This window comes from Heteronotia binoei, chromosome 1 (assembly GCF_032191835.1).
Source record: "Heteronotia binoei isolate CCM8104 ecotype False Entrance Well chromosome 1, APGP_CSIRO_Hbin_v1, whole genome shotgun sequence".
Lineage (NCBI taxonomy): Eukaryota > Metazoa > Chordata > Lepidosauria > Squamata > Gekkonidae > Heteronotia > Heteronotia binoei.
Genome location: NC_083223.1, coordinates 83578727 through 83599020, shown reverse-complemented (window position 1 = coordinate 83599020; position 20294 = coordinate 83578727). Strand labels below are relative to the sequence as shown.

Sequence of the window (20294 nt, the reverse complement as noted above, 5' to 3'; positions counted from 1 at the left end):
CTAGAAATAATATAGAGTGTGGCCTATGTTGTGAGGTGCAATTTTCCTTCTCTTATTATTGAAATTTTCCTTCTCTTATTATTGAAATATTCCTATATTATTGAAATTTTGTAAGATGTGCTTATATTGGGTTATGATGTTCCCTGATAAATTAGGTCATGTGGTTCTGCTTGTAATAAGATTTTACTGTTTGCAGATTTTCTTTTTGTTTTTGGATTATGTCTCTTCTCTTTTGTATCTGAAATGCATAAATTCTTTTAATAAAATAAAAAAGTTACTAAAAATGAGGAGAGATTGTCTGAACTCATTCTGTTTTAAGGTTTGTTGGAGCCAATTCTTTTTCCTTGGGGGATAGTTTATCCCTTTGGTAGTCTGTGCTTGAACAGCTAATTTTTTTACTATATGACATTGGGTGAGGGAAGGGCCATTTCTGAGTGGGATTAAAGGCTCTCCGTTTATTGGAGGCTTTATTGTTACAGGGACAAGTTAGAGTTTGGCCACTTAGGCCTCACTGGTTAGATAAACTGAAGTCTGGATTATACATAAAGAGCAGTGCAGGGCTTCCACTATTGAGTAGCAGTTTGGCAGCAGCTAGAAGAATCTAGTAATTATTTTTTTTGGATGAAAATACAGTATTACAGCAGGAGTTTTGTATTAAGAAGAATTTGGTGACTGTAATATCTTTAATTTAAATAATGTATTTCTGAAACCCTTAAATGCTGAATAGGACGGTGGACCAATGAGATACAGCAGTGCATTTTCCTTCATCAGCTGCAGTCAGGACCACCACCACATTTTGGCGAACCAAACTTTTTCGATTAAATTCAGGTTTTTCAAAAACAGGAATTTCAGGAAAAATGACTCTAACCTAGTTTTCTTGCTGACAAAGTTTTGACTTGTTTGTGGTTCAGGATGACCTGTCATGAACTTCCATGATTTTTAAAGCAGTTCATGATGGTTGGTAGATACTTAGAGTCCCTTTAAACCAGATCTGTTCCCTGCAAAAGTCCCAAAAATAGCTGGACAGCAGGAAGGTGGTCCCTGCTGCTCAGCTGTTTCAGGCAGTCTTGTGCAGTCCTTTAAACTGTTTGGGCTGTCTTGTGTAGTTCCTGTAAACTTTAAAGGGACTGCAGAAAACAGCCTGGAAACAGCTGCATGATGGGGAGGCTGTGCAAGGCAGCCCAAAACAGCTGAGCATCAGGGAATGCTGCCCCCCACCACTTAGCTGTTTTTTTGGGTTTTCCACAAACCCCTTTTAAAGGAATTACAATCTCATTCAGCAGGGTTTGCGGAACTGTGAACTGGTTAAGTTCATGGTTCTGTTCATGGTTTGGCCATGAGCCACGAAACAACGCAAACTGCATTTATCTGGTTTTTGCCCATCCTTCGGCCTGATAGGGAGTCATGAAGACAAGGGAGTACTACAAGGGGAATAAAGATTGAAAGTAGTGGTAGATCCAGAGGACAGTGGATGGCCACAGGGACTTACTTTATGTCCTTATTAACCTAGTCTCGTCGCAGAGGTTCATCGGTGTTTTCAGGCAAGCATGGATTTATTACTCTTCGTGATCTCTTCCGGTGGGCTGAGAGGTACCGGCTGGCAGAACAAAAAGAGGACTATGACTGGCTTCAGCACTTAGCCAATGATGGTGAGAATTTACTCCTCTTTTCAGCTTAGTATTGTTCCTGTATAGGGACAACTATGATTCCAAGTCTTAGATTATTAACTTTGGCTTCTAAAATGATATGGGCAAGCATATTGGAGTATGTATATTTTGTCTTTTTGTATCTAGGATTTATGCTTCTGGCAGGGAGAGTCCGGAAACAGGAGGAGGAAATGGTTATTCAAGCTGTCATTGAAAAACATTTTAAGAAGAAACTTAATCCCGACTACATTTTCTCAGAAGAAAGTATGAAGAAGCAAATGATTCAGTTTACAAAAGATGGTAAATGAGAAATTTTAATGCTTGATCAAAGGTAATATTGCTGACTGTGACCTCTGTGTATGGGTAACTGTTTTTCCCCTCTCCCTTCCCTTTAAAGAGTTTACAGGGAAGTCTGTAATGGATGACCAGTTTGGCCATGTTGTATGGACTCGAAGGATGACACGGCTTGCAGTGTTGGTAGGCCGAGCATTGGAGTTTGGTGAGCCTGTACTACTCGTTGGAGACACAGGGTAAACTGTTCTTCATGTTATTGTTTTGTGTTGCCTTCAGAAATTGTGTGTACTGTGTTACGTGTGCAGGTTTTGCTCCTGCGACTAATTAGTTGTTCATCTTCTGACAAAATTATGATAAACTCTTGTAAGAAAAATAACTTTTAGTGGTGGCATGGTGACTGATCATCTGTGGGTTGAATCTGCCCCCTCTTATCTGCTTCCCTTTCCCTTTACATGTCTGCTAGTGGTAGAATTTGCTTTCTCTGTTACTTCTCTGGAATGTGTGAGGAATGGATTTGTACATCTCATTTATAGTGATATCCAGGTGACAGCACCCTTTCCAGAGAATCATAGTCACAAAAAGCACATTGCAGGAGAGTCAGCAGTTTGCACTTCCATTTCACAATGCAATTCTGAATTAGTTCTTTTCTCTAAAGCTGTGACGTTGGGTTTTTAAACTGAGTCCCTGATATTCTGCCTACACAGGTGTGGAAAAACAACTATTTGTCAGATGTTTGCTGCCTTAGCCAATCAGAAGTTGTATTCTGTAAATTGTCACTTGCACATGGAGACATCTGATTTCTTGGGTGGTCTACGACCAATTAGGCAGTGGTCAAAGGACAAGGTAAGTTGTAGTAAGGTATCTGATACATAACAATGCTTTAAAACAAGAAATCCATGGCAGAGATGTGCTCAGTCTTGTTTGTTTCTGATTTATTCCCCCTTCCCTTTCAAATAGGAGGACTCTGACCATCCTCGGCTGTTCGAGTGGCATGATGGAGCCCTTGTTCTAGCAATGAGAGGAGATAGCTTTTTCCTCATGGATGAAATTTCACTAGCTGATGATTCTGTGCTAGAAAGACTTAATAGGTATGCACTTGTAACATGGTAGTTTTTATTACTTCTTGGAGCACTAATCACAAATCCAAATTAGATCAGACTTCTTGAAATTACCCAGTTCCTGGTTAAACATCAGAAATATATAGCTTCTGAATCTGTATCTATACATTTTTAATGGTGCATGTGTATTTAGACGCTTCATGGGAACACATACTGACTTTTTATTCCTTTCTAGTGTTCTTGAAACTGAAAAGACTTTGGTGTTAGCAGAGAAAGGTAGTGAGAATGATGAAGTAGAGCTACTCACTGCAGGAAATAAATTTCGCATATTAGCCACAATGAATCCTGGGGGTGACTTCGGGAAGAAAGAGGTAAGAGAAACCTTATTTTTGTATCTTCTAGTAGTTGTCAGGGGACACTTTTAATTACACACATACTGCTGCAGTGTAGTAACATAAGTACCTTGGCTTGAGTTGGACCTGTGATTCAACAGTGATGGATGATTCAGATGTCTCTGAGATGTTCATAGACAGAACAAGATGGCATTTCATTCCATGTGTTAACAGCTATTCTGGCAGACCAGGTGTTTGTATATGTTTTAATGCTATCTAGGTTTTTTTGTTCATTTTAAAAGGTATTTACACCCTTTTTTCTCTCCAGTGGGAACCCAAAACAGTATATATCATTCTTACCCCATTTTATCCCTACAACACCCCTGTGAAGTAGGTTAGCTTGAGAGAGAGTTACTGGACTTGCTCAAGGACTTGCAAGCATTCATGGCAGAGTGGGGATTCAAATCTGTGTCCCCCAGGTTGGACACTCAAACCATACTGTCTCTCAGTAGAGTAACAGCTGAGCACCACCTCTTGGTAATGAATTCCATATGTGAAGTATACATTTTATAGTAGCACTGCCTTGAGAGAATTTCTCTTCCATTCTCTTTCGCTGTGTGATTTTATAAATTTCTGCAATGTTCCCCTCCAAGTTTTTTTTTTTTTTGATAAAAAAAATTCAGTCTTTGCATTGCTGCTAGGGAAATGACAAGTTGCAATGGTCATATACAGCAGCTTGGCACCTTTAGTGTACATGGCACTTCTGGAGGTTCATAAGCAAAAAAGACAGACCATTACAGAATGAGTTCCTGAAAGATTGGTGGCTCTTTTCTGGTAAAAATCTCCAAAGGAAATTTAGAGTGCTAGTAAAGGCCCAGAAGTTAAAAACATCAGTAGTTATAGACAAAAGTACACGTGTTTATTACTAGAACATATAAAAACCTTGTAGGGGCCCAAATGAAGCCCCATAAAATCATCAAAGTGACAAATGCACAAAAAAAGAACAATATATGACCTGACACATTTCGGCCTGCAGAGAACTTTTTCAGAAGTCAAATAATACAAATTACAACAAAGTCCCTGTTATGTTTGTAAGGCAATACACACTTAATATAGTTATGTATTCCTGCTTTCAGCTATCTCCTGCCCTGCGTAATAGATTCACAGAAATATGGTGTCCACAAAGCAACCATCGTGAAGATTTAATACAGATTGTAAAGCATAACATTCATCCAGAACTTTGTCTGGTAGGAACAAACCAGAAAGGTATGTCTTATCAGTGTATATGTAATAGGTAGATTTTGTGGGTGTGTAAGGAGAGTCTTTTGTAGGGAAGTGAAAGTTATTGATGGGTTTTAGTCATTGCAAGACCAACAATAGATGCAGTGCTGCAAGTGAAATCCATTTTTCCATCTTCTCCTGGTGGGAAGGGGGAAGAAGAATTGGGAGGGGAGGAAAAATCCTTATATCTTCATCTATGAAGTCTCTGTTTAGCAACCTTTATCACCTTTTAGCTATTTAAGCACAGAGATTCAGATTAAGTGAAGCCCCTTCAATGATGATGGGGAGGGAAAGGAAGAGCTACTTTCTAAAGGCAAATGAGGTCCTCTGTTGATTCCTCAGTGCCTTGGGTACTTGCTAGAGCCTTCTGACCTTGTACAGTTCATGAGGTGAGAGGTGCTAGCTCAAATGAGCTGCAGGTGGCCCTGCTGAAGAAATGGCATTGGCTGTCACCATGGAAACTTGTCCCTGGGCCTCAGAGGATGGAGCAGCCACAGCCAGCATCTGGTAGTGTCGTGGGGTGTTCTACCTGAGACCTCTTCTTATTCTTTGCTGCCACCGCTCACAAGCAGGAGGTGAAGGGAGTTGCTACTGATTCCTTCAGGTTATTGTGCTTCAGCATTTTCTCCTGCTTTTTCCTGTGCGATGTGAGAGTGTGTGGAAGCCTGCCCTTCTGTGGAGTGGACAGTGCATGGTCTTGGGAGCTCAGGCACTCCTCTGAATAATGGAAGAATCAGTTCAGCCACAGCTGAGAGCAGCTCTGCCAACTGAGACAGATTACCTAGCAGGGAACCAGCAGGATACCTAATCAACCATTAGCCTCCGATGTGAGGAGCATACAAACAGTGCTAGTGACAGTTTGCATTGTGAGCCTACAGAAGCTGACTCATGGAGGATAATAGCCAGACCTCTATGCATGGTTGGTGGATGACTATATAACCAGGTGGAGTTCATTGGGATAGACAGAGGATATCATTTTCTTCCAGTCAGGTCTCTGTTATGGAAGCCAGGGGAATTTTCTCTTCCTGTGAATTCCTGGACAGGCATGCAGTTTTGTGTTTCACTGATATGGTATTGCAAAAAAGTGGGAAAGAAGTTAAGAAAAGAAGGCCCCTTGAATCATTGACTGTTGGAAACCTGTGGAGATTAGATAGGCAGTGAGCATCCTTGCCAAATACTGCCCATCTTCGAAAAATCCTATCCCAAGACCTCATTGGAATACCAGAAGTTGGAAGGGCAGGCTTTATTACACCATCTCTCTGAATATCCACCATGCCCCCAGTAGGGGTCAGTCACTAGACGTCACCATGACTTCCAGGTGCACGCACACACACATTATAAAGGGGAAAGGAACAATCCCATCCCCATACCTACAGCTCCCATCCCCATACCTACAGCTCCCATCCCCATACCTACAGCTCCCATCCCCATACCTACAGCTCCTATCTGATATAGTGTATTCATCAAACATCCTGCTCCAGATAAAGATTGCCTCCAGCACCACAAATAAACTTGTTTGGATATCCATTTTTACAAGAACTTAAAATAATTTTACAGTAGTTTACATGGTTGTAATGACATCTTTAAGAAATTATCTAGACTAGAGGAAGCCTTTGTCTCAGTAGTAATGCATTGTGAAGGGCTGTTAAGGTCTTCTGATTATTGCTGCTGTATCTTTTTAAAATGTACTTGCAAAATTGCTTAGGGTTGTATTATCTTTCTTTTCTTCATGCCTTTCCAATCTTTCTCTCCAAAGGGAGTGATATAGCAGAAGTCATGATGGATTTCATTGAGTGGCTAACAAACCAAGAATTTGGACACCAGTGTATCCTCAGCATCCGGGATGTTTTGTCATGGGTCCACTTCATGAATGCCATGGTTAAAGAAAGTCTGTCAGATTCCTCTGAGAAGAGTCAGGTATCTGGTATATCTCCAGTGATATCATTTGTACATGCTGCGTGTCTGGTGTACATAGATGGAATTGGTTCAGGTATGTCCTGTGTTTATCTTTTGTCATAAAATATGGTTCAGTGTTATAATAGTTGACTAGTTTTTAAGGCTGCTGTTCACCCATTAAAAACAAACATGCTAGAGCAAGGGTAGTCATCCTTTTTGTTAACCAGAGATATGTTCTTACAGAGTGTGAATCCAGAGTTGTTACAGGGTGGGGGGGACTGGCGGGGCCCCTCTCTCTTACATGCTGCCTCCTCACCTCTCTGGTGTTTCCCCCTATTACAGCCAAATAATCAGCTGAAGCCAGTACTTGCCTGCATTCAAGAACCCACTGGACTCTCCCTGGGGTCCATCAGCTCTATTTCCTGTGACAGTCAGCAGACACTGACCTCCACTCTGAGTAAATTTGTTCATTTTAGCTGTAGCTTAGTTTTGTATTGGGAGTTTTCCCCCTCACACCTTCATGTGTTATAGGTCATTGCAGTCTAGGAGAGTAGTTATTTTTCTTTTGAAGTGGCTGACCTTGGTCTGCTGGAATCATTTCCCTCCGATTTAGAAAATGACGAGCTTAATTAATTTAGTATCCAGCTGTTGGTTGTGGTGGGGAGAGAGATTTTCTTTTTTCTTTTCTAGTTCTTATTCTTTATTTAACCTAGATTGTGGCCATGGCTGTGGTTTGTGTTTTACTGATTTGTGTGTTTGGTTTGTTATTTTATTTGTTATAAAATCATTCTTATAGGGGTGATTGTGTTCTGGATTTGTGCTTCTATGGTGCAAATGTGTTAATATTTTCAGTTCTATTCTAGTCATTTTACCTGTTTAGCTTTACCTCTGCAGCTTTGTTATCAGTATCTCTGAGCTGTAACTGTTGAGTTTAGCCTTTTTATTTTACAGCTATTTTAGCTGTATTAGTATTTTATCACTATATTTTTATAGCATATATTTTATATTCTACTTGCCATTACGGATTATCTCTGTGGATTTAAATCTGGAGGTTTTATTAGAGTCATATTTTAACTTAACAGCGGCTTGTCGTTTACAAGCCCAGTTACATGGTCTTAATCTATTAGGAATCATTTTATTTTATTTTTATTAATTGGTTTTATATAGGTTGGTCCCTGGGGTAGATTAATAATAGTAATGGGGGGAAGGTCTGTTCCTTATGGGGGGTAGTGCCAGCTGCAAAGCAGAGTAAGAGGAAGAATGTTTTCACAACTTCCACCAACTGTACTTGTCAGTTACTAAATGATGTGCCAGCTCTGGCTTGTTTTGAGGATTCCACACTGCGCCCCCCCCCCCCCAGCCACCCTATTGACCTGAAAGGTTTCTTGACAAATTATAGAAGCAGAAAGCTAGTTATAAGAAGAGATGTGAGAAGATGGCGATTCTTGCATCATCTCAGACACATCTGATTGCAGAAACCTTGTGAAAAAGTATTTGCAAAGATTAACTTTCTAAGAAATCAGTTTCAGGTTTTCCTGGCTAATTTGCAGATGGCTTGAGAAAATTAGACCAGGAGACAGGAGCATGGGGATCTTGTAGCTTCAAACGAATACTGTTTACTGGACTAGGAACACAGTGACATTTTTTTAATATTGTGTAATATTATCAAGTGCTTTCCAGACACTGTTCATTATCTGTGAGGCACTATAGGTACTTCCACCATTTGATCAGAACTCTTTATTATTTAGGCTGGTTAACATTGCCTGTTGAAACATCACAGGAGACATTGGATTATTTATGTGTTAATGACATCTTGTTTTAATTGCTTAACTCTTTTATATCATTGGTTTTATTGTATTTTTATCATGTTGTGAGCTGCTTTGAACACATTTGTGGGATAGGACTGGATATAAGTTAAATAAATAATATTTTTGTGTTGGTCTTTGACCATAATAAATCATTAATTTATATTTATTTATTGCATTCGTGAATTGCCTAATCCCCACTTCTGTAGAGGTCTAAACAATGTACCGTACGTTATAAAAACATTAAAAACCATAAACTCAGTACATAACCATATTAATACATTAATTTAAGAGATCAAGTGGTGAAATTTGCAATTTCCTCCCATTTCTGGCCTGTGGACACCTTGTGGATGTGGGGAGAAGAATTAAGTCCGTCTGAGGGGATAGAGACAGCAGAGGTGCCAGCCAGAATATAGACTGTTGCTGCCTTCAACTGAAAGCCTGGTGGAACATTTCTGCCTTACAGGCCCTGAAGAATTGCATAAGGTCCCACAGGGCCCTGATGCTGTTTGGCAGAGAGATTCACTGACTGGACTGAAAATAACCTGGCCCTAGCTGATGACAGCTAGATGTCTTTGGGGATGGAGATCACCAGCAGATTGTTACCTAAGGAGCTCTCCTGAGGACATAACAGAGGAGGCAGTCCCACAGATATGTTGGTCCCAGAACAAGCTGTTTGCTTATGTGAGGGGAACGCTCAGCTCCCCCCATAAGTGCTGAATAGCTGATGGGGCCAGGAGCATACTGACCTCATCAGCTTTTTTGCACCAGGAGGTGGATTCTCCCCACCCTCCCCGTCAGTACTGAACAGCTAATGTGTAGGGAGTGTCCTTCACAAACTATTTTTGGAGAGACAGGAAGCTCTGGAAAGCTCACAATAGATTGGTTGGTGACCTCTGTGCTAAGGAGCTTTGTTGTTTTCACCTTAGTGATGAAATATCTCTTTTTTGCCCCTCTGCTCTCTGATATCAAACATGGGTCTTTCAAGCTGGTATATCTGTGTAAAATTGGCCATATAGAGCAAAAATAGTTAAATTTGCCTTGGAGACACATGCCAGCAACATGTAGACATCAGTCCAGACAATGGTTAGCCTGTCAGACTAGGATCAGAAAAATACAGGTTAAAATTCCCCATTCAGCCTTAAAGCTCACTTAATAACTTTGGGCATAACTTCACAGGGTGCTATGTGGAAAAACTGAAGGAAGAACCAGATAAACTTGGAGTAAGGATGGGGAAAATTGTGGTAGGTAGACAGTGAGTGTCAGTCACTGTGGTATGGACTTGGACCGTGGACTAAGTTTATAAAACTCATCATACTTTACTCTGTGTGTACACTTCTGTCATTAATACATAATTTGTGTTTGGTTTCCTTATTAATTTAGGCACAATGACCTGTTCAGCTGATGCTGCTCTGCTGGCTCGGAAAAAATGTCTGGAATATTTGTGTGGAAAGCTTTCACAGATTGTGCAACTCACTGAGGAGCAGAAGAACAAATTGAGGATTTATGATCTGAAGAACAAGAGGGAAATTGTTTGGATGGAGAACTGTGTAGGAATCCAGCCATTTTTTATACCAAGAGGCAAGAAATTCCTGTGTTTTTGAGTAAACAGTAAAGATGATCTAACAGAACAAATGAGAGAACAAGTGTTACTAGTCTAGAGCTGCAGAGCAAAGTCAAATGATAGGAAAATTAATATGCTGTAGTCTTCCCAAGACTGACCTGTTTCAAACTCTAGTTGGGGAATTGCATTTTTAAAGAAGTATCCCTGTTCACTCTCCCCAGTACATCTGTGCACCTAGAAGGGCAGTATATCAGGAAGAAGACTCCCCCCCCCCCGGGACATAATAACTTTCTACATTTTCCTGGGAGTTGTTTCACATTGGATTCCCCCAGCTGAAGTTTTAAAGTGCTTGAGCTAGGTGTCTGTTCACTTCATCATTTCCCCCCATTGGGATAAAAATCTTACTGCAACTGTCTTAGTCAGCCTGTAGTCTAACTTTTTAAAAAAGTTTCTTTCTCTTTGTTGTAGGTCCTCTTTACCAAAAGAACAGTGTCTTAGACTATGCTCTAAATGCAAGTACCACAGCAATGAATGCACAACGGTTGTTACGGGCCCTGCAGCTCAACAAGCCCATTCTCCTGGAAGGCTCTCCGGGTGTCGGGAAGACCAGCTTAGTGTCAGCCTTGGCAAAGGCTTCAGGAAATTCCCTTGTTAGGATCAATCTTTCTGAACAAACGGTAATCCAGCTGCTGTAGTTCCAACTGAAATGTTTGACTTCGAGAACAGGGCAAACAACTTGCTAGTTTAAGATGTCATATTATGATAAGTCTTCAAATTCTGCTGATTGATTAGAGGTGGATGTTTGGGTTAGATTCTTTTCTTATTTGTCCCCTGCCTTTCTCGCGTGGTGAGCCCCACAGTAGCTCATAACATTAACCTCTCTTCCATTTTATTCTTGAAATGGTCCTGTAATGTAGTTTAGGCTAAGTGTGTGTGACTGGGCCAAGAGCATGCAGCAGGCTTCTGTGGCAGAGTGGGGGTTCAAATCTGGGTCTTCCAGATCCTAGCCCAGCATTTTAACCACTATACCAGTAAGGTGCTGTCGGATAACTTTGCAGCATGTTAACAGGAAACGTGTGTTCCTCCACTTTTATTGTTACATCTTTCAAATATTGTTTTATTGTTACATCTTTCAAATTCAAATGAAATATGTATTACTCAAAAATTTAGTGCAAGAGACAAATACTCGTAGAACCAAAGTTTTTAAGAGCTGTAAAAGACTGCTACAATAAGATACTTGGTTGCTATGCTTTATTGGTTTACGAATCACATTCACCCATGTCATTTTTTTAAAAAATGAAATGAGTCTCATCAGATTTCAGAAGCTAAGCAGGGTCAACTCTGGCAAGTGCTTGAATGGGAGACCTCCTTGAAATACCAGCAGTCAGGAGGACAGGGGCAGGTGTTATTCAGCTACCTCCCTAAATATTCTCCAGGCCCCAATAGGGGTCAGTCACCAGAGGTTGCCATTACTTCTAGGGACAGACGCGCGCATGCACACATGCATACACAAAGACAAAAATACCAAAAAAACCCAACAACAACACAACCTTGATTATGTCTCCTCTTACAAGGATGTCACAGATTTGTTTGGAACAGACTTGCCCATTGAAGGGGGCAAAGGAGGGGAGTTTGCCTGGCGTGATGGACCTTTGCTTGCAGCCTTAAAAGCTGGTAACTGGATTGTATTAGATGAGGTGAGCTCTTGGCTACTGATGTGAAGTGTGTTGTAGGGGACCGTCTGTAACTAAATCCCATTCTAATCCAGATTAGATTTTGTGTTTGGGGAAGAGCATGGTAAGGAATCTCTCCCTCCTCAGTTCTTTGACACTAGCTTACTGAACTTTCAAGATCAATTCCAAGAGGCAGTTGGATGCTTAAAAATAGAAAAAACGTTGGCTAGATCCTTATTGCTGCAGTAGGGAGGTAGGATTCCATGCCTGCTAACATTGGTGTAGTCTCACTGGCTGACTCATCTGACATTTTGTAAAATTGTCCACTTGATTGGGGAGGACCAAGTAGTAATTCTGGATATGAGTCAAATGGCAAACATGGAAGTATTTTGTGTTTTTAAACGTATGTGTACCTTTTATTGAAGAAAGGATGTGATTTCCCCCCTTATGATTTTCCTTTGATAGCTGAATTTGGCCTCTCAGTCAGTGCTGGAAGGACTGAATGCTTGTTTTGATCATCGGGCAGAGATTTACATTCCCGAGTTGGGGATGAGCTTTCATGTTCAACACAAGAAGACAAAGATCTTTGGATGCCAAAATCCCTACAGGCAAGGAGGTGGCAGAAAGGGGCTGCCCAAATCCTTTCTTAACCGATTCACACAGGCAAGTCCATGATCTTATTTGAAGCCTTTTAAGCAATCTAAAATGGATGGCATTAAGAGTTTGAGAGAATCTTAATCTACAACCTAGATGATTTTGAATGTTTTGTTTCAGGCTCATTTAATGCATCATAAAAATGATTATAACCCACCATTTAAACACAACAGAGCATAACACCGCATGAACATGAAGCCGCTTATAACGGTCTTAAACATTTCTCAGGTTAAAAGCATATCATCATATGATATTAAAAAGATAGGTAAAAGGATATTTGAACAGTCAATTTAACACAGAAAAGAATCTGTTATATTCAAGTGCCTACAGGTACAGCTCTGTTGATTGCATTAAAGATTAAAAGTGGCTGTGCAAGTTACAGTATATGTTTATGTGGCCATTGAATTGAAAGTTCATGCAGCTATAACACAGGAATGGAGTGTAACAACAGAGTCTCAATTTCTCTTAACAATTAAGAAGGATACTTTTACACATTAGTCTCCTACTTTGACATATGTATTGCTCAGCTGTCTTTCCCCCCATAATTAAATCCAAACATACTTAGCTTGTTATTGCTGTTTAGTCTTTGTGTATGTCAAAACATTTTCAGGAAGTTGTATACTAATTTGCTGTTTACCTGTGTTGAGGCATTTGCCTATATATATGAAGCATTTAACTTCCATTTCTATGTATCTGAGGAAGTGTGCATGCACACAAAAGCTCATACCTTTAATAAACTTTTGTTGGTTTTAAAGGTGCCACTGGACTCAGAATTTGTTCATAGGACTCTATAAGCTGCTTAGTGTTTATAGCAATGCGTTGTTTTTCTTGTAGGCTTTTGTCTAAATTGCATTTTAAATATTCAGTGCAAGTGTACTTCTGCATTGTGGTTAGCAATGAGAAATGAAGGGAATTTGAGCAAGAGAGAGGAGGAAGGGGAAAGTGTATGAACCTGTGGGGCAAACACAGCCTTTAAAGCATGGTTCAAGAGAAACTGAAAGCTCCGTCTGGGTGGGGAAATTAATAAAACATGATATTTTGCATGAGTTTTTTTTCTGGGTTCCATTCTAATAACAGCAGAAAGTTTACTATTGGTCTAGCAGTAGTACAGTTCACTTGAGTATTCAACATGTTTGCCAAAACCATTTGTGATTTTTTCACATTTTTCCAGCTCTGTAGTTTGAACTCTCAAATGTTATTGACAAGACAAATTTATGATTGACATTTTAGAATACATGTTTTGATACACCTGCTTTATTGATGTACTTGAAAAGATATTTTTGCATGGTTACATGCATTGTTTATGTTTCCATTGAGTTTTTCAAAATGTCTTTGGTGGCATAGGTCTATATGGACCCACTTTCTGCAGCAGATATGGAGTATATTGGGAACACCTTTTTTCCTGCTATTGGTGATATATTTATTGCAAAGATGGTTGAATTCAACAACAAGGTAAACATACTTGTCCTCTGGTTTCTTTACTTAGTGCTCCTGATCCTTTTGTGTGCCTGGATGTTATCATTTTTAATACTGAAGTCAAGGGATGTTGTATTTTGTTAGGCATGAGTAAAAAGAAAATTAAAAAGAGCAACAGTGCCTCAAAATGCCACTCAGAAAATGGAATATAAGAAGCAAATTGTGCCAAAGTAGTCATGATAACAGGGCATCCTCTGCACAGAATTTGTAGATAGCACAAATATTTTTTTGATCTTGGTAAAGATTCAGATCAAACCACCTTCATGCCAATAATATTGACATCGTTTGTCTACTTGTAATAAGACTTCTACAATATGAACATTCACTAAATATTATGAATGTGGGGGGAGACCTATTTAAAAGTGATTAAAGAGTGATAAAATAGGATATTGGTATTCTTTGATGTTGTGGAAATAATGATCTGGGGTAGTCTTTTTAATAATTGATTGAGAACACTCTCAAATATGTATTTAATCTTGTGAATTGATATGTTTTCAGATTAACCAAGAGGTTATGGTTGAGAAGAAGTGGGGACATAAAGGTAATCCCTGGGAGTTCAATCTCCGTGACCTTTTTCGATGGTGTCATGCGATGCTACTTGACCAATCACCTGGCATTTATGATCCAGGCCAACACATGTTTTTGATATATGGTGACAGGATGAGGACAGAAGCAGACAGAAAGAAGGTATGGAGAACACAGAATATACTTGGCCCTGTTAGTGGTTTTTGTTGCTCCTGCTCCTCCTCCTCCTGCTATAGTGATTCTGTTTTCATATTGAAATATAGTTGGGAAATGTGCACTGGAGTAAAACGTTAAGTTGTAGTTTGCTCTCCAGTTTGACTCTATTTCTGGAGTCACAAAATCAGGCCATAAATAGATCTTTGGGGAGTCTATTGGGCAGTTGATTGCTTAATAAATTTTAAAAGTTTTCATGCTGCTTTTCCTCCCAATCAGAACCCTCAAGGCAGTGAACAGTTACAAAACATTAAAACCAATCTTAAAACATTTACACACACACACACACAGAGGGAAACACACACAAACAACAACTGGAATTAGGGTTAGTAAGGGAATGCCAAACAACCAGAAGTCTTCATTAGCTGATTGGATATAATGATAGAGTGGGGGGGGGGGGGATTCCACAGTCCTAGCACTGCACCTAAAAAAGCCCTGTCTTGGATTGCCATTCATGTCACCTTAGATGACAGGGACACCCACCAAAGGCCTCTGAAAAGTACCTTAAATGCTGGGTAGGTTTGTATGGGAATAGATAATCCTTTAAAGTATGTTCTTCCTAAGCCATTATAAGGCTTTAAAGGTCAATACTAGCACCTACAGTTGTGCCCAGAAGTAACCAATTGATTAAATCAGCTAAATGTAGCAACTAGAGATGGGCACAAACAAGGGAAATGGTGATTTGTGTTCATGTTTTGTTTGATAGCCCAAACAGGTTCATGGTTCATTTTGTTCAGGAGGTGTAAAACAGCCCCCTTGTGAGTCACCAAAGTCACTGGGAATCATCAGCAGGCTCTCCTCCACCCACCCTCCAAGTTTGGTGAAGATTGGATTTGGAGTGTCCAAGTTATAGACTCCCCGACAAAGCAGGTGCTCCCAGGAAAGCTTAGCTTCAGCTCTCATGACAATTAACTCTTTGCTGCAGTGCTACAAAGTGAAAGCAAGCTGAGTCAGGGTATCTGCTCTCATAGAGCAGAATGGGAGCTCCATGATTGACTTCCAGAGCTGCCAATCAAGCTTTGGACAACTGCTATGGGTGTTTCTAGGGCTCCCAGAAGTCTCTCCCCATCCCCCTGCCCCCAGCGTTGCCTAGGAATTAACAGAGTCTGAACCAGGCCATCTGGAAAAATTAACCACAAAAACGAACCACTGAAGAACTAATCAGTTTGAAAAGAACCATAAACCGGTTTGTGTTTGAACCACGGTTCGTTTTTCAGTTCATGCCCAGCCCTAGTAGCAACCCTATTTGCAAAACAGTCCTTCAGATTCCACACCATCTTACGACATTACAGGTTTCACTTTGGTTATACACATGAGGTTGGTTCTTCGAATGAGTTGATGGAAGGCATCTTTCCCTGCCATCCCTTCTGCTTCCCAAAACAACCTGCTTTTTGTTCCAAAAGCATCTGAGAATTAGCAGAGCCTTCTATGCAAAATGAGTCCTAGAACAGGGACTGCAATGGAGAAGGGGAGCTGTGTAAAATTGACTCTTTTCCTCTCTTCCATTTGTGGCTTGCATCTGTGGAAGAAAGGGGGAAAAACCCAACTTTAGTTCATTCCCCAGTGTCACTGCAACCCCACTCCCCATCCTGTGGTCCATTTATTTACTCTGTTGATCCCTGTAGAGGACTAACAACAGCCTGCTTATGCAAGAATAAAAGGGGGAGATATATTCCTCCAATGCCTTCTGTGAACTTGGTGGGCCCAACCTCTGTTGTTGATATCAGATTAAATCATGGGAGCTTTCTATATGAGTCTGCCCATCTACCTTGGACAGCATGAAAATCAGTCAGGTGAGCTGATGAAACATGATTTACTATTTTTATCAGTCTTCCAACAGTTGCTGCTTTTGTTATAAACATATGCAACTCCATTCAGAGATTCCTGGAATTTGCTTGGTAGTGCTGTAGTAGAAATGAGGGATGAGGGTTTCAGCATTCCTCAGACGTGTGAGCTGACCTCCTTTTTTGGCTGCTTTTAGGTAGTATCTGTATTCAAGGACATTTTTGGCCAGAATGCTAATCCATATATGGGAACTAGACAGTTCCATATAACTCCTTATGATGTTCAGGTAAGGGAAACAAAAACAATTATGTCTTTCTGAATCTTTTGCTCCCATTCCCTCCCACCCTGTTTGCACATAACATAATATGCTGAAATTTGCCCCCCCCCCCCCCCCCCATTATACTGCAGGTTGGTTTCTCAAGCCTCCTCCGTGCCAACTGTGTTCCTCCTCCTGGCAGAAATCTGTCATTGCTCCACCATTCCCTCCAGCCTTTGGAATCTATCATGAAGTGTGTGCACATGAACTGGATGGTGATACTGGTGGGCCCTGCCTCTGCTGGCAAGACCAGTCTGGTTCAACTTCTGGCATATCTATCAGGTCATAAGTTAAAGATCATGGCAGTGAATAGTTCTATGGACACAACAGAGCTTTTAGGAGGATTTGAACAAGTAAGTGTTGTGTTTACTTTAGGATAACTACTCATAAATAAAAACAGCTCAGAAGGTGAATTAAATGCAAATGGAAATTTCACTTACTAACATTTGCAGACAGAATTTAATGGGCTTATTGTAAACTAAGTACTAATTTTTCTTTAATTTCAGGAAATGCAGGTCTTTTCAGGCCATTCCTCGTTTTGTAGAATCTGCTGTAATGTTCCTCTGTGTTATACAGCCCCGGTAAATTCTGTGCCTTGTTGACAGAGAATTACGTTGGTGTTCAGTTGTCTCTCTTTGAAATGGGGAAAATGCTTACAGAAGGAGGCAAAATAATCTGAGAGGCCTGTGGCTGGGTCATTTGAGTTATAAACATGTGCCCATGAGAAGCTGCACTGGCTTTCCAGTTACAGTGCAATCTGATGCAAAGTTACTTCAGCCTGTCCATTGATGTCAGTGGCCTTTAGACTGGAGCAAATCTACATATGCTTGCGGTGTTAGAGAGGCACATGTGAGTTTCCTACATCAGCAAGGTGTCCATTTTTATCTATGTGCTGATTGCCCATTTGGAGGTATGAGGAGGTCATATTAAGGCTCCTGTTTTTCCTTACTGGAATCACTTGCTTGGAGGAAGAAGGGTAGGAGAGGCTGTATCAGGATGTATTCTTCTACCTTTCTTCCTCCAAGCAAGTGATTGGCAAGCAGCACAAGCAGTCTGCTTGACACCATGAGTGTGGTTTCTAATCCAATCTTGGGAATTGTGTGCAGAGAATTCATATGCAAGTTACATGTGCCAAAACTGATGGGGCATGTGTGTTTTTGTGCAGAAGTCATCATTGCTGGACTAGGGTGACTGTATCTTCTGAAGAAAATCCCCAAATCAGAAAACAATGGAGACAGACCCTGTGGCAATATACATTCCAAACACTAGCTGCAGGAACCAAACCTAACTGTTGTCTATACATCAAACTATTTGCTTGTGGTGTTTAATGAAGGGGTTAAAATATCCACAGAGTGTTATCTCTGAGTAAGCAGCGTAGGATCAGTTCTTACTTATTTGGCTAATATGGCCAAAGAATTAAGTAATGTTAGTGAGTCTAGTGATAACTAATTCTAAAAACATTCCATAGGTTGATATCGTTAGGCCATGGAAGAGCTTGCTGGACAAGGTGGAAAATGTTGTGAGCACACTTGTAAGGGGGAGCCTCCTCCATAATACTATCCACTCAGATGACGTTGAAATTGTATTACGTGCTTGGAGCAATTTCATTCTTAATTTCAAGCCCAAATCTCTGGGAGAAGGGAATCAAAACCTCACTGAACTCGTGACTAAATTAGATGGCCTGGTGATGCTTGTCCAACGGCTAAACAGCAGGGCCAATACCTGTCCAAGACCAGGTATGTATGGACACGGAAATTGATGCAAGCTTTTTTTAATAGAGAAATTCTGGCTTCCATTTGTTCTAGTTGACTCTGTTCCCTGTATTTTTGGAGAGTTCACATTGAACCACTCTCTTGCCCTCTGATCCCTCTTCATCTGTGGTTTTCACTTATGAGAGTTTGTCTCATGAAAAAAATTGAGAGGAGCTTTCTCAAGCAAAGGTGTGGGGAGGGGGGAGGGAAGCATGGACTTACTAGAAAGAAAGGTCTGCTCCACACCAGAACCACCAGGGAAACATGTCAATTTGGAAAAGTTGGACAAGTTTGTGTGCGTGTGTTTGTGAAGGCTTTTATATGAATGCTTATAAGTTATGGAATACATCCGGTATCTGCCTTCTGTGAGGAGAACTGTAACACGTTTATAGCCGACTATGTTGATTGGAGGCTAATGGAGTGTATCTCTATCCTGTTCATCTTGTTTTTTTCTTCCTTCATGTTAATTATGTTGGTAGGAGCTTTGCTATAGAAGCATTTGACGCAGTTTCGTGATGAGCACAAACTGACTGATAAACTAAAGTTCATGAATTTTGACTGGTTCATGAAGCAGTATTGGTGAACTGAAAAACCACCATGAACTTTCATGCATTTTAATGCAGTTTGTGGCAGTTCATGGAGCATAAAACAGAGGTTTTAATGGAAAACAGCTTAGCAAAAAGCAGGGGATGAAGTAGGTGGGAGCCATTTAAACCTGTTTTCTGCACCCTGCAGCTTTTCCCAGCCATTTCACCCCCTGCTTTCTGCTTGGTGTGACAGTGAGGAGAAAGCAAGGGGTGAAATGGCTGTGAGCAATTCTTTTGCTTTCTGTTCTGTGGTTTTTTCTGCGGAGCATAAAGCAGGGGTTTCAATTTTAAACTGCTTACAAACTGATACAAACGGGGTCAGTTTGTGGATCAGCCTCCCCATTCATATCGGTTCGTGGTTGGTTTGTGCCCATCCCTGTTTCAGATTTGGTTCATATGGACATGCACTGGGGAAGGGTAATGTTAAGGTTTGGTCTGGGCAATCATAGGAAACCTCTTCCACCAGAGACTTATACTTGTGTCCCAGAAATAATGACTGCTGCATTCCCAGAACCACGGAGAATGAAAATTCATGTGTGTGTTCCCCTTTCATAAACCAGTGCCTTTTAAAGATAGAAAAACAATACACCTTCTTAAAAGGGAGGTTGCAGTGAGTAATTGGATTGGGTGTTATGATGCTGTTTCACCAGTGCAGGCTCCATCGTTAGTAGGGCAAACACAGAATCAAAGCCAGTCTATTTCATGCATGACAAGTATGTGTGCTTAGGGACAGGATTTAAGAAATCTGAACAGTGGCTTCTTGCTTTGTTGATAGGTATCTCATTCTGTTTCAGAGTTCTCAAGGCTTGTGGAAGAGTTTAAATGCTTCAGGTTGCAGGTGGCGCAGTTTTTGAACTGCAGCAATCATGGTACTTTTGAGTGGGTTGATGGTATGCTGATCCAGGCTTTGCAGTCTGGAGACTGGCTCCTACTGGACAATGTGAACTTCTGCAGGTAAAACCGCAGCAGTAGATACAATGGTCTTGTTTTTCATTAATTTCACAGGGGTTTTTTCCCCCCATGCAACTGGACACCTTTAATCTTGTATTAAAATAATGTTTGTAGTGCATTTGTATCTAGCAATCCTAATTCACTTTCTGAAAGCAGGATAGTAAAAAAAAAATCATTTTAGTTGTAAAGGTGTGCATATATAGGCAGGATGGAGTCTTTGCATATGTATGAAAGGCCATATCTTATCAGGGGTTGCCCAACAACTTCAAGGAACATTCAGCACCAAGACAGACTAGCTGTGAGCTATCAGGATACTGGATCCCAGCCCATAAGTTGTCCAGGCAACCTTTAGAAGGTTATGTCAGCCAGCTCTGGACATGTTAGCTTCCCTGTTCAACAACAAACTACTCAGATTTTTTTCTATGTTTCAGTTGGAGGAGGAGTAAGGCAAGCATATCTTCACCCACCCATGAGCCTAGGATGTCCT

General features: G+C 40.6%; 1 protein-coding gene across 1 annotated transcript in view; it reads left to right on the top strand.

Moving 5' to 3' along the window:
• The window catches only part of LOC132570542 (midasin-like), a 168914-nt gene that overhangs the window by 53679 nt on the left and 94941 nt on the right, over positions 1 to 20294 (top strand). The window contains 18 exon segments of the mRNA XM_060237254.1: positions 1511 to 1649; positions 1794 to 1946; positions 2044 to 2176; positions 2645 to 2783; positions 2898 to 3028; positions 3234 to 3369; positions 4467 to 4596; positions 6368 to 6601; positions 9696 to 9893; positions 10345 to 10553; positions 11451 to 11573; positions 12015 to 12212; positions 13548 to 13655; positions 14178 to 14366; positions 16399 to 16488; positions 16611 to 16871; positions 17987 to 18254; positions 19651 to 19810. Of these exon segments, the coding sequence (XP_060093237.1) occupies positions 1511 to 1649; positions 1794 to 1946; positions 2044 to 2176; positions 2645 to 2783; positions 2898 to 3028; positions 3234 to 3369; positions 4467 to 4596; positions 6368 to 6601; positions 9696 to 9893; positions 10345 to 10553; positions 11451 to 11573; positions 12015 to 12212; positions 13548 to 13655; positions 14178 to 14366; positions 16399 to 16488; positions 16611 to 16871; positions 17987 to 18254; positions 19651 to 19810 (2999 nt within the window).